The 18029-nt window shown below is 55.6% G+C and overlaps 1 protein-coding gene across 1 annotated transcript in view; it reads right to left on the bottom strand.

Moving 5' to 3' along the window:
* TMEM132C (transmembrane protein 132C) overlaps window positions 1-18029 on the bottom strand; it is a 309813-nt gene that overhangs the window by 54294 nt on the left and 237490 nt on the right. Inside the window, exon 4 of the mRNA XM_047093230.1 lies at window positions 15334-15517. Within this exon, the coding sequence (XP_046949186.1) occupies window positions 15334-15517 (184 nt within the window). The remainder of the gene's footprint in view (window positions 1-15333; window positions 15518-18029) is intronic.

The following is an 18029-nucleotide window of genomic DNA, read 5'->3' as shown; positions in this document are numbered from 1 at the left end:
TGGACCCGAAGCTACGACTGTGGTTAGTTTGACACCTGCCCTTGGCTGTGTCCCCCCACGACCTTCTTCCCAAGGTAATTCATCACTAATAACCGTTAATTAATAATCAATCACTAATCATGAATTTGGGGGCAGGGAAGGTAAAGGAAGGAGGGAAAGAATGAGTCAACCATGAACAGGATTCTAGGTGGGAAGTTAGTAGGAGGATGACAGAAATCCCCGCTCACACTTAGCTCACACATTTGTAAAGAACTGTTTGGTCGGGGGACTGGGTTTCTGGGTGAGGATCTGAGACACAGCCGCCCGCCCCTCCCCGCCCCCCCCCCGCCCCCGAGACACCTGTTCACTACTCAATCCTTCCAGTTCCCCTCCTCAGCCCGAGAGCTCTCAAACATTTTGGTCTCAGGATCCCTTGATGGCCTTAGAAATTATTGAGGACCTCAGAGGTCTTGCCTACGTGCATGATGCCCATTGGTACTTATTGTATATTCGAAACCACAACTGGAAACCTGGCAATCCAAGACCACAAGAGCACACATCCCGTCAGCCGTGAGGGGAGGCCATCGCCCCGCACCCCTGGGCTCTGACGAGAGAAAGGCAGTGAACAAGTCACGTCACCCGCCAGCATTGTGGGAAGTCCGTCTCCGCACTGGCCCCTGGATCCTTGTCTCCTGGCCTTCGTCGCCCTGACTGACGTCCCACACGGAATCAGAGACTGTTGTGTGGCCAGAAGGACACAGAAGAACCCGTGTGTGACCCCTGAGGCCGTCACAAAGGGTGTCACGGTTCCTGCCGCGGTTCCCGGGGGGACGCAGCTGCTGGCCATGGGGCCACTCAGGCAGCACTGTGGGGGTGTGCCGCCTCGCAGGGGGACCCCAGCCCTTCAGACGATGCAGCCCCGGCCAGTATCTGGCTGCGACCCTCCCCCTCCCCCGAAAGAGACCCCGAGTCAGACCCCCCCAGCAGAGCTGGTCTGGGATTCTTGCCCTTTATTGCTAACTGAAGCCACTACATCTTGGCCTGACTTGTCACACATCAATAGGGAGCGCGTATTATGAAAGGGCCTTGGGGACCCCCGGGGTTTTCCACACCACCTCTGATAACCACAGCACGAAGGCGTGCAGAATTTAGGGAGATGTAGTCCACATGCCTCTGAGCACAAGTGGAGTACTAGACTAGATGACCTGGGCCGCGCAACGTGGCCCGATGTCCAGGAGGCTAGGCTGCCCCTGTTCACCCGGCTGCTCGACTGTGCACGCACACCCGGGGGACAGCAGGTCCTTGCCACTTCCCTCGGGGGCTCCTGGAGGCAAGAGGGCTCTTCCCACTCCGTCACCTGTCCCCTTTCCCGGTCTCGGGTCTTGTACGCACCCGGGAATTAAGGGCGCAATTCCACCAGACGCGTTGGGGCAGAAATTCACATGATGTTAATGAACTCGGAGGAGGTACTTCAGAAGAACATTAATAAAGTCTGTATGGATCAGACAACAGGAATTTGCTCCCGTGTAGTAAACAAGACATCTTCCTATGAGTGTGGAGAGCAGAAGCTAATTAATTAATACTACTGTTAATATCGCTGCTCATGAATAATAATGGCCAACACTGAAGGAGCACTTAATACGCGTCAGACACTCTCCTAAGGGCTTTGCCTCTATTAGCTGATTTAATCCTCACTACAATGCTATGCAGTGGGCACCATCATTACGTCCTTGTTACAGGCAAGGGAATGGAGGCCCAGAGACGGTAAGCGACTTGCCTAAGGGCACACAGTGCACAAACTCGTGGATCTGAGATTCAAAGCTAGGTATTTGCCACCATCTATGCTGTCGTCAGTCTCTCCCTATCCCTTATCCCCTATTTTGTCATCATAACACCCGGCAAGAGGTAGTTGGGACAGAGTTTAGGCCAAGAGGCTGGGTCTGTGGCTGTGAAAGCCAGATGCTCAGTTGAGGCTGCGCTCGCCCTGCCGCTGTGTTCTTATCCTGTGGATGCGAGTGAATCACAAACCAAGCAGCAAGCCAACCCTGCCCGTGGGGTCTGTAAAGCCAGGGTGATGGGTACCTGTGGGGTTTTGTCTGCTGAGCCCCTGCAGGCAATTTCCCATACCCCCTCCAATCCTTTGTGGTTCCTTTTGGGCCTGGCCTCCTTCTGGGGTACTATAATCGACTTAACTCTCTCTTTGGAGTAAGGCAGTTGAGTTTGGTTCTTGCTACCTGCTCCCAAATTGTGCTGATAAAATATAAGGCATTAGAAGATCTTCTATTATGCTTGATTTTTTTTTGTTTTTTGTTTTCTTTAACATATCAGATCACAGACAATACGGGGAAAAAAAGGAGCCGTGCCACTGGCGGGTCCCACAGGAATGCTGCTGAAAAAGCCGACAGACGAACAAGGATGACAAGAGACAAACTCACAGCAGGGCTGGGGTGGAATCTGGACCGACATTGACATTTTCCACTTGGCCACCTTCGTTACCATTACTACGTCGCTGTTCCGCAGCCCTTAGACATGTGTGGCTATTTACATCGATGAATTAAAATTAGGCGAAGATGGGGCGCCTGGGTGGCTCAGTCGGTTAAGTGTCCGACTTCAGCTCAGGTCACGATCTCACGGTCCGTGAGTTCAAGCCCCGCGTCAGGTTCTGGGCTGATGGCTCAGAGCCTGGAGCCTGTTTCCGATTCTGTGTCTCCCTCTCTCTCTGCCCCTCCCCCCGTTCATGCTCTGTCTCTCTCTGTCCCAAAAATAAATAAACGTTGAAAAAAAAAATTAAAAAAAAAAAAAAAAGCACGTCTTCAGTAAATGATATAAAAGATATATTCTTGGGGCGCCTGGGTGGCGCAGTCGGTTGAGTGTCCGACTTCAGCTCAGGTCACGATCTCGCGGTCCGTGAGTGCAAGCCCCGCGTCTGGGCTGATGGCTCAGAGCCTGGAGCCTGTTTCCGATTCTGTGTCTCCCTCTCTCTCTGCCCTTCCCCCGTTCATGCTCTGTCTCTCTCTGTCTCAAAAATAAATAAACGTTAAAAAAAAATAAAATTAGGCAAAGTTAAAAATTAATCTCCTCTGTGGCTCCCGCCAGTTTTAAGTGTCCAGTGACCTCACGTAGCTCGTGACATACTGAATGGTGCGGACAGGGAACACTGTTCCAGAAAGTTCCACTGTAGAACAACGGCTTAGAAGTTTCGAACAGGAATCTTCCTTCCTATTTCTTTCCTTCCTGTAGCTGGAGTTATACGATACTTAGGAACATGGAGAAGCTATAACTTTATTATACCTCATGAATTCAATTCAGGTATCTGTGGACCACCCCCCAGGGGCTGAGCCCCATTCTAGAAGCTGGAGACACAGCAAGAGGACCGGAGACAGGGAGATGGACAGTAAACGGGTCAACAGATACACACGTAACATCACGTCCGCCGGTGACGGGGGCTGCAACGAGAAAAGCCACCGGGAACAGGGCGGCTGTCCTTGATTCCGGAAGTGCATCCGAATCACCTACAGAGTGTTTAGACGCAGGTGCCCGACTCGAATGACGCTGGTATAATTAATTTGGGGGTGTGGCCAGGAAGCACCCCCCTCCACCCCACCCCCACCCCAGGGGATTGGACCCAGCGGTTCAGGCACCGACCCCTGATCCAGGGCAGTTGTCTGAAGGTGTGGCCGGTGGCATCCGCGTAACCGGGAGCCGGTCAGAGGCGCAGATTCTTGGGCCCCACCACGGAGCTGCCGAAGCAGACACGCCCTGTTTTAACAAGCCCTCCCCACGACGCTGACCACATACAGGTTTGAGAACCACGGGAAGGACCAGTCCACTGTCCTCTCTTCGTCCGCAACTGGCTGCTTAACCCGCAGGATTACTAACAAAAGCTGAACGAAGGACCCTGCGTGGCAGGTGAACTCTACCGTCATTTGAAAACGGAAGGGAGAGGGGCGCCTGGGTGGCGCAGTCGGTTAAGCGTCCGACTTCAGCCAGGTCACGATCTCGCGGTCCGCGAGTTCGAGCCCCGCGTCGGGCTCTGGGCTGATGGCTCGGAGCCTGGAGCCTGTTTCCGATTCTGTGTCTCCCTCTCTCTCTGCCCCTCCCCCGTTCATGCTCTGTCTCTCTCTGTCCCCAAAATAAATAAAAGTTGAAAAAAAAAATTAAAAAAAAAAAAAAAAAAAAAAAAGAAAACGGAAGGGAGAGTGCCGTCACATAGGGCCACCCGCACGTGGTGTTTGTGAGGTGGATGGAAATGCCCCCCGAGAGTCCCTCTCGTCCACGAAGACGCATGTTCTCTGTCTTTTGCCTCCAAAACATTTCCTTGTCCCTCCTGTGTGGCAATGACTTAAACTGAGTTATGCGTTCATTCACAGAGCAGTGCTCGAACACGTTTCGGATGCTGACATAATTACGGGGCCGGAGGATAAAGGCTGGCAGTTACGGAACGCGAGCCTTGGCACGACGAATCACGCACCAGACAGGAAGAATAATGCGGATTTAGGCCGGAGCGGGGCTGCAGGTGCTGGTGGCCAAATGATGGAGAAGAAAACAGTTCCTTCACCTCAAGGGGCTTACTCTAGGGGCCGGGAAGACAGACGTGGGCATTCATTCATGTATTCACTCACTGGCCGCTCCTTATTAAGCACCTACTGTGTGCTGGGCATAGTTGGATACGGTAGTGATGGAGTGAGCCCTGCTCTCACGGTGCTGACACTGCAGTGGGGAAATTCAGACAACGAACATCTGAACAAGTTATGGGAGTTGCATCGAGCTACAAAGGAAAAACAAGGTGGCCAGGGCACAGAGTGACTGAGCTGTGACTTCAGGTAAGGTAACTGAGGTTGGCCAGGGAGGTGGGGACCTGCCTAATGTGAGGGAAAACACAGTATGGAATCTGGGGAGAGGCTCCAGGCACAGGAAACAGCCAGTGCAAAGGCCCCGGGGCTGGGGTGCGGAGGAAAGGGAGGCAGTGGTCGTTAGATCAGAGAGTAGCCGTGGGCCACACGCTGAGGGCCGTCTAGGTCCTGGTGGGGCCCATGGCACCAGCCAGGATCCAGCGCTCACTGAATGTGGAGGCCTGACTCCTTGGCTGGTGGGCGGCAGGACTTGGGACAGCAGACGGGTAGTGCGGTGGGAACGTGTCCGAACCACCCCAGGTTGGAGGCACGGGAACAGGAGAACCAGGCACACAGGGGCTCCCAAGGTGAACGTCCAGGATACCGTCTGGGATGCCAGCACACAGGGACAGCACTGTCACCGTGTTCCTTTAGTTCTCTGCTGTTGCCCAGCCTGGCACTGAGCTGGCCTGCGCTGAAGAAGCACATCCACGGCAGGAATGGTCACAGGTGAGGGGCTCGGGCTAAGAAATAGAGGTGAAATCCCAGCTGCCCCCCAGTCAACATTCCGGGCTGGGAGAGGGTGGTGGGGGCAGGCATCATAGAAATACCAGCATGAGAAGGAGTCTCAGTGATTTTATCAGACACAAAACTGAGACACGGTGCCTCGAGAGCGAGGGGCAGCAGTGGGTACTGTCAGGGGCAGGAGGGTCGGAAGAGACCCTCACGCAGTGGGGTTTGAGCGGAGTCTGCAGTGGCGAGAAGGAGCCTTCCGGGAGGGGACACGGCAAGGACAGAGATGCCCAGTGGGACAGATGCAGCAGTCTCGACAACAATGCCCGTGCACAGTGGGTGCTTAATAAGGAGAGGTTTGTGGTGGGGTTTCCCTTCTCCCCCGAGGGCTGGGTGATGGAGGGGCGGGACTTCCCTTCTCCCCTCAGGGTTGAGTGATGGAGGGGCTGGGACTTCCCTTGTCAACCCCCCCCAGGGCTGGGTGATGGAGGGGCGGGACTTCCCTTCTCCCCTCAGAGTTGAGTGATGGAGGGGCTGGGACTTCCCTTGTCAACCCCCCCCCCCCACCCCAGGGCTGAGTGATGGAGGGGCTCAGGTGAAGATCTACTTCCTTGGGGCAACAATTCTTAGCCTGTTTTGGGTCACAGGCAACTCTGGCTGGCTGGTGAGGTCTAAGAAGCCCTTCTCAGAATACATTTTTAAATGCATAAAATAACACAGGCTTACGAGGGAAACTAATTTCAGATCTACTAATCCTGGTCCTTCTGCATTACCGCACTAAGTAATAAGATCTAGCATTGGGTGTAAAAAATGACCATAATTTCAGACTAGCAAAGAGTATGAATGATATTTCAAGATCTCTATGTCCGCTGTACCTTGATGGAAATCTGTGTAACGAGTTCGGTGGTGCCTGCGAGGACCGTGGGGGCTTGTGATCTGCGTTCACATGGGAGGGAACACTGAGCTCTGGGCAGACTCGCAACACCAAGGTGCTCGAATCTCCTCGAGGGCCCCCAGGGGACGCTGGGTCTTCTGTAGGGTCGCCTCCCCCCAGGCCTGATTTTCCGCCACTCCAGCGGCAGGGCTGGGGCTCAGCCCCCAGGGGAGAGGGGCCAGGTAAGGATGCTAAATGCATTCAGAACATTCCTAGGGCTCCGGGGCTGGTCTTTTCCCCATTTTACAGGCGACGGAACAGAGCCACAGAGAGGCCAAGCTACCTGTCCGAGGTCACACAGCCCCTCACAGGAGGTGCTGGGATTCACGCCCACACAGCTAGCTCCTGAGGCAGAGCCCCCAAGGCCTGTTCAGAGTTTCTCTGAACTCAGAGAAAAGATTAAAGGTGTGGTGCCAGGGGTGTGGAGGGTGACCGTCCTGGGCGCCTCTCCCGGGACCAGGGCTCCTGCTGCCCTATCAGGCTTCCTGCTAATGTTCATGTTGGGAGGACAGATGATTTTTCTGTTCTCTCTTCTTTTCTTTCTTGCTTCTATGTTCCCCACCTCCGTCTCCTATCCCCAGCGACCTTACATAATCGTTAATGCTAGAACACACAGGTTTTGCTAAGTAAAGAGAGAAAAATAATGGGAGGTATAAACTTGGACGAGGCCCGAACATCCCTCCATGGCACCCCTTCCCTTACTGCTGGGGAAACCCGGCCCGGCTGCTGGCGACCTTGGTGTGAATGCCAATGCTGACTATTGCCACGGTCTGAGCGCTTCTTCTGTGCCAGGTGGTGGGTAAGGGGTCACTCATCGGATAATGAATCGGTCACCCTGAAAACATTCCTACCAAGGCCAAGCAGCCTCGGATGAGTCACAGATTTCCTCTTTAGACAGAGCCCGGTGCCAGGCTGTTGGAAGGAGGGGTGTTTCTAAATTGAATTCCACAGTAAATCTCCAGCTGTGACAAGGAAATACTTATTCCGCCCATATAGTTATTTTTCGACCCAGCAAACGTTTTCCAATTGCCCGAGAGCACTGAAGCCATCCTTAACACCCTCTCCAGGGAGTCACAATGTAAAATTTCCAAGTTGGAAGAGGGGCATGAATATCAAGGATAGGATGTTTCTGGAAAACAATAAAACATTATTTATCTATTGTCTCTTTTAAAAATAATATTCTGCAATCCCCGTCAAAGGAGATGTCTCTCGGTTCTTTGAAATGCCTGCTGTTGCCTTCTCGAACCCAGAGGATATTGCCAACACACTTCCCCACGGACCCCGACGCAGAGCGAAGTCATTCATCACTTGCAGATTGACAGGCGGGTCCAAGCGCATCTCTGCGACGCCACCTGCCTGTTAATGCCCATCCCATTGCCCACACCGGGTTCTCTGGACTCAGCGAGGGAAAGGACGTGGAAAAGCCACCGCAGGAGGCTGCCGGCTAGACAAATCCAACCGTGGGGCTCAGGGACCCCGGCAGATCCCTTCACCCTGTACCTTCTGTGTTAATTTTGTACGAAGCAAGGATGAAAGACGACCCTTCGGTGGTCAGGACCACTTCCTGGCCGTGTCCGCTTTTGCGGATGACCGTGCTGTGCTCCCTGGGAAGAGCTGGAGGGAGCCCGGAGCCTGCCGCCCTCGGGGTCCTGGCTGGAACTGGAAGGCCCACTCAAAGGGGCGGGTTGCAGCGTGCGCGATGAGGGGCTCCCCACAGAGTCACGGGCAGGAGCGATGGAAGTGGCCAGGGATGGAGAAGCTGGGAGCTGTTAGGAGCCCCACATCCAGGGGCAAGGGAAGGCAGCCAGTTCTGGGAGCCCAGAGGGAGGAGAGCCAGGGAAAACAGATTCCCCTGCAGGACAGGAGCTGTGGACAGAGACGACCACGCCCTGGCGGGTTTGTAGCAAGATGGGGAGGGGACCAGGTAGACTGGAAGGAATTTAGGACGCCGACACAGCTTCTCAGGGTCACGGTTCAGCCCACCACAGGAGCCTCTGTCTCTCTCTGCTCTGTCCGGTCTCCCGTGGTGCCTCCCACTGGCCGAACGCCACCAGAAGCCAGAGGTCCAGGGGGACTGGGGGCGGCAGTCCACGGAGGCAGAGCAGAGCACAAGGGCAAGCCACTGCCGACGCTCCCCCCCCCGGCAATCCTGTCCTGCCACACGCTTGGCCAGGGGCTCCGGGGATCTCTCAGACCCGAATGAATCTCCGTGACGCCCCGGAGAGGTGAGGATTAAGATCATTATTCTGCAGACATGAGAACAAGTAGAAATCTCTCCTTTAAACAGCCCTGGTTCGCAGTCGGTTAAGCGTCCGACTTCAGCTCAGGTCACGATCTCGCGGTCCGGGAGTTCGAGCCCCGCGTCGGGCTCTGGGCTGATGACCCAGAGCCTGGAGCCTGTTTCCGATTCTGTGTCTCCCTCTCTCTCTGCCCCTCCCCCGTTCGTGCTCTGTCTCTCTCTGTCTCAAAAATAAATAAATGTTAAAAAAAAAAATTAAAAAAGAAAAAAGGGGCACCTGGGTGGCGCAGTCGGTTAAGCGTCCGACTTCAGCCAGGTCACGATCTCGCGGTCTGGGAGTTCGAGCCCCGCGTCAGGCTCTGGGCTGATGACCCAGAGCCTGGAGCCTGTTTCCGATTCTGTGTCTCCCTCTCTCTCTGCCCCTCCCCCGTTCGTGCTCTGTCTCAAAAATAAATAAAACATTTTAAAAATTTAAAATATATATATATAATAATAGGGGCCCCTGGGTGGCTCAGTCAGTTGAGCGTCCAACTTTGGCTCAGGTCATGATCTCACGGTCCGGGAGTTCGAGCCCCGCATTGGGCTCTGGGCTGATGGCTCAGAGCCTGGAGCCTGTTTCCGATTCTGTGTCTCCCTCTCTCTCTGCCCCTCCCCCGTTCGTGCTCTGTCTCTCTCTGTCTCAAAAATAAATAAATGTTAAAAAAAAAAAATTAAAAAAAAAAAGGGGGCACCTGGGTGGCGCAGTCGGTTAAGCGTCCGACTTCAGCTCAGGTCACGATCTCGCGGTCCGTGAGTTCGAGCCCTGCATCGGGCTCTGGGCTGATGGCTCGGAGCCTGGAGCCTGTTTCCGATTCCGTGTCTCCCTCTCTCTCTGCCCCTCCCCCGTTCGTGCTCTGTCTCTCTCTGTCTCAAAAATAAATAAATGTTAAAAAAAAAAAATTAAAAAAAATAAACAGCCCTGGCCATAGCCGCTTGATTTCCAATTTGATTTTATGCGGAGAGATGTAGACACGTTCTAGGAATCTTGAAAGCTTGACATAAGGAAAAAAAAACCAACAACACCCGAGTTCCCACCATGTTTCAGGAGTCAAGGAAAATGATTTCATTTCAGGTCTGCAGAGGCCAAAAGCCTGTTCAAAATTCGGGGTGAATCTTTCCAGGAAACTCAGGCTGGGACTAAGCCGGTCAGTCTGGGAGCAGAGGGCCTCTGCCTATACCTGCCCACATTAGGGGCTCCTGCCTTCTCCAGACTAGGCATGGGATTTAGTCTTTTATTTTGGAATCAACGCCAGGGAAAATAGAAACAGCATAGCTGTTCCACTCCCCTTCCCTGCATTCCCTGTCTTCACAGCAGTGCCTTATGGTTACCTGGTCCTGTCCTACGAGATACCGACCTGTGTGCTGTCTGCCCCACCCCCACCCCACCCCTGGGGGCCAGACCTGTCGGTTCACTGCCTGTTTCCCAGGACCCCTCACGGTGAACATCCACAGTGGCCTTCACACCATGAGGGCTTGGCGTGAGCTTGAATGGATTCCGCTGCCCCTTTATCCTCGAAAAGAGACCACCACCCCTCTGCCCCCGCCGGCTTACAGTAGGGCCAAGGGACAGTGTGGCTTTGGAGGTCCTGCCTCGACGGCTCCCTCTGCAGGAGAGCTGAGACACAGCCTCGCGTTCACCTCACCGACTCCCTGGGAGCCGGATGGAACCTGCAGCTGAGAGGGACCCAAGGCTCCTGAAGAATCACCACATTCCCAGCTCCCTCCCTGGATTTCGGAGGGCGCGTGAGAAGGCCTGGTTTTAAGGTGAGCACCGTGCCCCCTGAGGCCCACTGCCCACCCGGTGATCCTCTGTCTTAGGTTTCTGACGGTTTTTCTTCAGAATGAGCGACAATGGGGACGATTTACTTACTTCCCAGACCTGACCAGTCGGCTCGCTAACAGGTAAGATAAGGATTTGCTTCCTAGTTACTTTTTGAAAAAACAGAACAAAACCAAAACACATTTCTCATCTAGAAAAAAAAAAAAAAAGAAAAACCTTGCGGGGGATGACGTCACACGAGCACCTGAACACGGGCCGGCGGTCTGTGCCCCGCGAGGAGATGTGGGGCCGTCAGAGATCGTTTGGGTGAAGCCAGTTTGAATTCACTCACAGTTACTCGCCAACAAACGGATTCTGGGTATGACATCAGTAGTCATGCCATCTTCCAAAACGCGACAACCCTAATAATCACATCACGCTCCAAAGAGGGCTTTCTTGTCCCTTGGAAAGTGGGACAAAACAATATCTCCTATCCTTATCGTGATTTTGCTTTTCACCATATCTGGATGCCTTCTCTGTTTCTTGTAAATGGTTTTTTTTTTTTTTAATTTTTTTTTCAACGTTTATTTATTTTAGGGACAGAGAGAGACAGAGCATGAACGGGGGAGGGGCAGAGAGAGAGGGAGACACAGAATCGGAAACAGGCTCCAGGCTCTGAGCCATCAGCCCAGAGCCTGACGCAGGGCTCGAACTCACGGACCGCGAGGTCGTGACCTGGCTGAAGTCGGACGCTTAACCGACTGCGCCACCCAGGCGCCCCTTGTAAATGGTTTTAAGTGGATTTATTTTGAGAGAGAGAGAGAGAGAGAGAGAGATGGCACAAGGCAGGGAAGGGGCAGAGGCAGAGGGAGCGAGAGAATCCCAAGCACAGAACCTGACGTGGGGCTCGATCTCACGAACCGTGAAGTCATGACCTGAGCTGAGATCAAGAGTCGGAGGCTTAACCCACTGAGCCACCCAGGCGCCCCTGAATGCCTTCTCTGTTTAAACTAGGTAGGACAGGAGCCAGGCTCTTACACCCTAGAACTGGTGGTGATGCTCCGTGTCGTAAGCCTGTAAACTTTCTCCCTGAGGGGCCAGATGGAAAGTATTTCAGGGTTTGCCGGCCGAGAGGCAAAATGGAGCGTACTAAAACGCTCCTTACATAACTATTTAAAATGTAGCTATTTGGAAACACACAAACGATTCCCGCTCTCAGTCTGACTCCACACCTGCTCCGGGAAGACAAGTCCCCCAGACCCCTCCGATCAGAGCATCACCCCCCTTGGCTCCAGTGACTGGCTTCAGGTTGGTCACGCGACCCGAGCCGAGCCAATCCGTTCTAATCCGAGCCAGTGCCGGGAGATTTGCTTGAGTGTTGGCACCGAGGCGTCTTTTGCTCTCCTCCTGCCGGACCCGATGCCATGAAAATGTCAGCGTGGCACCGCCCAGCACAGCCTCCTGCAAGTGACTCTAACCGGGAGGGACACAAGAGGGAAGCAGAAGGGAAGCCACCTTCCCCGATGACAAATTTCGCTCAACTCGATCGTCAGCACTCAACGTCTGGTCCACCAGACCAGCAGCACTGGCACGACTCAGGACCTTATAAAAGTACCCCACTCAGACCTCCTGAATGAGAACCTGCCTCCACGAAGAGTCTCCAGGTGATCTGAGCGCACACGAGTGAGAACGCTTTCCTAGACGTTTACCTTCCGTGAGCCGTGCTTGGGTTGGGTTGGGTGGGGTGGGCAGGGAGTGTAACCCAAAGAGCTCTGATCTGTTTCCTGGAGTCCATCGTGGGATTCAGCGCGTTTGCTTACCAGCTCTTAGCGACGCGCCCTGGTAACAGTAATGTGAGAGTAATGGCGTTTGAAGTCCGAGAGAGACTCGTCTCCAACCGTGGCTGCACCACGGAATCATCCGGTGGTGCTTGGTCCCACCTCCAGGGATCCGCACTCAATTTGTCAGGGTGGCGCCCCCACTGCACCAATTTCTAAACCTCCTGGGTGGTTCACCCGTTCAGCCAGCATTTAGAAATCACCCTCTCGGGTCTCCTTCAGCAGAGGTCGGATGCTTTTTTTCCAGAAAGGGCTGGCAGTACAGGCGCTGTGGACCACTCAGCACCTGCCCCAACTACTCACTTCCTCCTGTGACCAGCGGAAGGGGTCAGGGATGGACGGGTGTGGCTGCGTCCCCAACAATCTGTACTTAGAGAAGCGAGCACAGGCTGGGTTTGGCCCTGGGGTTGTAGTCTGTGGGTTCCCTGTGCACAGAGTGGCTTCACTGCTTGGGAAAGGCACCTCAGCCTCCTCGCCCGTCAGATATTAGGAGGGGCCGCGTGTGCTGTTTGCTGCCCGGTGTCCATTCTCGTGTTTTCTAGTGAAACGATCCGGAAACCACTCTGCTCTCAAACTCATGTGGTTTGTGCGGTCGACCCGCATCTTGGTTTGGGTCTTCCCAGAAGGATTCCACTGCAAGTGGCTTATTGGGAGGGGCAGACAACCTCAGCCAGGGGGTGGGGAAGTGAGACAGAGCAGGGCACTCGGGACCACAGCGTGAGGTGTCCGGCCAGAACCACCGGGCGGGGGAAGGCGCCGTGTCGAGCTGCGTTGACCCACGGGAGGGCCCAGGGCGCTGGAATAAGTCCGTGCCAACTCCCGTTTGTCTCGGGGGAGAGGGCTCCTTGGATGGGGACATGCAAACTCCTCGGTGCGTCTGTCCTGCCGCGCAGGCGGGAAGGACGGCTTTGCAGGCGAGACAGAACTCTCAGGTGATAACGTGCCAGTGCGTGAGGAGGTGGGCGGGGCGAGGGCGGGAGGGGACGTCCACGGCATCCGTTCCAGGCCACGCACACTCTGGGCATGTAGCGTCCCTGCCACGGCGACCGCCTCGGGCAGACAGCAGGACCCCACAGGAGCAGTCCTGGCAACGAGACCTTGGTCGCGCTTTCTGGAAACGAGTTGGCTGATCTTCCTGGGCTCGAGGCTTGAACCACTTGGCGAGAGTATTGGCTGCCACGCTGCCACCGTGCGCAGACTCAGGGAAGCCAAGAGGCAGAGAAACGGAGTCCCGGAGACAGAGTTGGGTCCGATCGGGCGGACCCGAGGCCAGGACGGATCCTGGATTCTGAGTCACACGGGCCGGCAGATTCTCGCTGTGCTTAAGCCAACTGGGTAGCATTTGGTCGCATGTAACCCAAAGAATCCTAATTGATGGATTTCCCAACTTGGTATCAGTGAAGCCTGCTCATCCCAAAGCTGAACAGAAATTGCTTTTGCAATATGTGCGCCAGGCTCCGTGTGAGGGAGGGAGAATTCCGGCAAAGACAGTGGAAGCTGAACCACGCGCCTCTGAAACGCCATCCTCTTGGACCTCCTGGCAAAGCATCCCTACGTGGAGCAAAGCCGAGCTCAGGGATGGCCCTGGACAAAGTCCCAGCGTGCTAGGTGAGAGACCTCGGAGCAAAAGTGCCATCTACCTTCTCACCGTTTTCTCTCCCGGGCTCATTTCCAGCAGCCACAGGGTCGAGCCAGAAGTCACGGCACGGGTTCGCACTGTGACCCACGCGGGTCAATGACGTGTTGACCTGCCCCACGGTGGTGCTCACCCAGCCCTCTGGAAACCTGATGGGGCCACGGGACTCCCTGTGACCAGCCGCGTGGGTGTGAAAAGTCCCACGTCATTTCCATGCCATCGCTTAGAGAAGCTCGCATGTGACTTTCCACATGTCCGTTCCTCTGTCCCAGAGACCGTGAAGGCCACATGTTCCTGATGTCATAGTTACAAGATGGTGATGCCCCTGAGACATGGCCCGGAACAGAGCCCCCTACCATTTGCTCCATGAAATATAAGCAAGAATAACTTGTGTTGTGCTGAGCACCTGAGTTTCTGAGGTTGTTTGTGGCGGTAGCCTTGCCTCGCTTATCCGACTAACATACAGAGGGGCCTGACGCTTCCTTATAAACAAGGAGCAGAGGGGCGCCTGGGTGGCTCAGTCGATTAAGCATCTGACTCTTAATTTTGGCTCAGGTCATGCTCACGGTTGTGAGTTCAAGTCCCACGTCGGGATCTGCACTGACATTGCGGACCCTGCTTAGGATTCTCTTCCTCCCTCTCTCTCTGCCCCTCCCCTGCTCTCTCTCTCTCTCTCTCAAAATAAATAAACATTAAAAAATTTGTTTAAAAGGAGCCTCTTGCACTGCTGGTGGGAATGCAAACTGGCGCAGCTGCTCTGGAAAACAGTGTGGAGGTCCCTCAAAACATGAGACGTAGAACCACCCTACGATGCAGCAATTGCACTCTAGGTATTTATCCAAAGAACACCAAAATGCCGATTCACATGGGTCCCACTGTTTATAGCGTCTCACCCTAACAGGTCCCTGGTCACTGTGTCAAATTATGGAAGGAGCCCAAAGGAACGCATGACGAATAGATTAAGAAGATGTGGTGTATATGCACAGTGGAATACTACTGAGCGATGAAAAGGAATGAAATCTTGCCATTTGCAACAACGTGGATGGGACTGGCGGGTATTATGCTAAATGGAATAAGTCCGGAGGAGAAGGACAACTATCAGATGACTTCACTCACAGGTGGAATTTGAGAAACACAACAGATGAACACGGGGGACGGGAAGGAAAAATAAGATAAAAACAGGGAGGGAGGCAAACCCTAGGAGAGTCTTAAATACAGAGAACAAACTGAGGGTTTATGGAGGGGGAGCGGGCTAGATGGGGGATGGGCACTGGGTTCTGCTCCTGAAGCCAAGACTACAACGTGTTTATGGGAACACGACAAAAGGAGCAGAAGGTAACAAGAAAAACAAGGAGCACAACTGGAGGGAAATCAAGCACATGGCGAACCGGGATGGGGCTGCAGCGAGCGTGGTGAGGGTCGCAGGGCAGTAACCTGGGCTGAGAGAGGCCAGGCTGAGGGTACGGCCCCTCCTCAAGGCACAGGGAGGTGCCAGTGCCCTGGAGGCAGCGCGCGTCCTGGGACAGAGGGGAGGCCCCCCCGGGGCGCAGGCGAGGTCCCTTACCGTGGCCAGGGGGACGATGGCCGCCAGGTCCTTCTGGCTGATGAAGATCTCGGACACGGCCGTGTCGGTGGTCGCCGTCCGTGGGTACTCCACCTGCCAGGTGACGGGCTGCGTCCCCGAGAGGCTGCTGAAGCTGGCTATTTCGAAGTTCATCTGCACGACCTCGCCGAACGAGCTGCTGCTTCTGGAAGGGAGGGAGCAAAGGAAATAAATGGCTTTTAGCTGACCGTGTTCCGTGCGAGGGCCCTTTTCTCTCCTTCGGGCTGTAACTCGCGTCTAAGGAGAGAGCAGACACCTGCCGGGGTCGGGGCGTGGGCGCGGCGGCTGGGACGGAGGGAGCGGCCCCCACGAGGGAGGAACCGGGCAGAGTCTGGAGCGCTGGGTGTTCACAGGTGTCTGGGCCGGTTTGTACCAGCTCCTCAGACAAGCGGCGAATCCCGCGGCCTCACCCCTGCAGAAAGAGCCTGGGGAACTCTGGACTAAAGAGACTCCCTTTGAGCTGAGTTCGGCGGGTGAGCCCGTCGTGGCAGGTGGCTCGCTCACCACCGTTGACCCGCCCTGGCGTCTCCTCCCGTCCTGTAGGGGCCGACAATCACAGCAGGGCCCTCGGCGCCTGGATGCAGGGCTGAGGGGGCTGGGGATGCAGGCGGGGGGGCCCGTGACGACGCGGCAGCTCGGAGGACGTGAGCAGTTCCGGGCAGGGGCGGGGGCACCTCCCGCGAACAGCCCTCGGTCACTGTGCCGGCGGCTGGTGCCAGGTTTCCACGCAGCTGCTGCTTTTCTCCACCGGTGTCCTCCCGGCTGCCTCGCTGGCTCATCGCGGCGGCTCTCCTGGAGACCGCGTGACCTGCCTCGCACACCCTGACACGGCCTCTTGTGCCTCGACGGAGGGGCCCGTAGCTAGCGGGACTCTGGTTCCCCACGAGGCGTCCCGATCAACACCCTGAATCCGAGGTGAGCCCAGACACGTGTCTCGTTAGCAAGCTTGCCCCAGCGGGTGTGACGCTTTGGGAACCCGCGACCGTCCAAACTTCTTGTTTTTTCAGACACCGCGGCGAAGGCCCCCGAAGGGGGAAGCGGCTTGGTCACGACCCCGCAGGGTCAGAGCGAAGGCGGCATCTCCAGATGCCTGAACCTGTGCTCTCCACGGCAGCCGGAGGCCAAGTGTGGGGTCACGAGGCACCCAGCGAGCGAGGTTCTCCGGTGAGGGGGTCGGCAGACCACGGCCCGTGAGTCGAATCCAGCCTGCCGCCCGTCTGCGTGAACCGTTTGGCTGGAACGCGGCCCTGGGTGGGTTCTGCGTTTCGCTTCCGCCGCTTTCGTGCTGCAGGAGCGGGGCCGAGTAGCGGTGTGAGGCTGTAGGAAGCCTGCAGAGCCTCGAGTATTTATCACCTACACCAGCCCTTGTTGCGGGAGGTCAGAGAAAGGGAAGCGGGAGAGCTCTGTGGAGCGGCCGAATCGATAGAATCGCCGTTGCTGGAAAGAGGCAGGAAGGAGGCTTTCCGGGCACGCAGCGGGGTCTGTGGGGCAGCGGAGGGCCTGCAGTGCCCGCTTGCCCGCGTGCTGTGCTCCGGAACGTGGGGGGCCGGGCAGCCGACGGCAGTTATCGCAGGCTGGCGTCCCACGTGTTTCCCAGGGAATCGAGGGGAATTTTCCATGGCACGTCGAGAGGGAAACAGGTCTGCTTACCAACTGCACCCCAGGGCTGCCCCAGTGGCTCAGTCAGTTAAGTGTCTGATTCTTGATCTCGGCTCAGGTCACGATCTCACAGTTCAGGAGTTCAAGCCCTGCACCGGGCTCTGTGCTGATGGTGCAGAGCCCGCTTGTCATTCTCTCTCTCTCTCTCTCTCTCTCTCAAAATAAATTAATAAACTTAAAAACAACAACCCTGCACCCCAAACAGAGGCCGGTACCACTATGACGAGTTGCTAGAGAAACCCTTCCCTTTGCTGGGGTGATAAGGACACACCCACCCGATCTTTGGGGGGCTTGCTCAGCAGTCAGAAGGCCAATTCTCCAGCCCATCACCCTCAGCCCCGTTCGGCAGCTGGGGGAGGAGGTGACGGGGAGGTGGCCGCACTGACCAAAGCCCCCCGGGACTCGGGAATCTGCCTCGTGCTCTCCGGGCGGGAAGGGGTACCGAGAAAACCACGGTTTACGGGATGCTGGATACCCCTGTGGGAGGGAACACAAATCCGTTGTCTGGTGCATCCGTCCATGAGCTGTGCAATCTCAAGAATGGACGACTTGCCTTGGAAAATGAGGAAGAAGTGTCCGGAGTCTGGAATGTTTCCAAACTAAGAGAGTCACACTTGGTCCGGCAGCTAAGCCTGCAGGGACCTGAGCCTGCCCGACTCGGCCCCCAGAAATCCTTCCCACCTGCTCTGGCCCAGTCTGTCTCTTCCCTGGGCGACAGGCGGGGCTTTATGTCAGGGGGTCAACTGTGCTCTGTTAGCAAGAACCCTCGCACGGGCATCTCCTTCCTCGGCAGAGCTGGGTACGGGCTGAGTACGCTGGAGACGTCCAGTGGTTGCTTCACAGACTCTGCTCAGTCTATCTTCCTTGGTCACGGATGAGACAAAAGCCCCAAGACCCTGCTGTGGCCCCACTGGGATGTGCTGGAGTCTGCGACGTGCCTCAACCTGCGCCCATCTTCATTTTCTTAGAAAACTCTATTTTGAGCATCACAGCAGCCG

This window comes from Lynx rufus, unplaced genomic scaffold, assembly GCF_022079265.1.
Source record: "Lynx rufus isolate CCGP_SWC_20201006 ecotype Redwood Valley unplaced genomic scaffold, mLynRuf1.p SCAF_33, whole genome shotgun sequence".
NCBI lineage: Eukaryota > Metazoa > Chordata > Mammalia > Carnivora > Felidae > Lynx > Lynx rufus.
The sequence above is the reverse complement of the archived record's forward strand: the minus strand, read 5'-3'. Positions and strand labels throughout refer to the sequence as shown.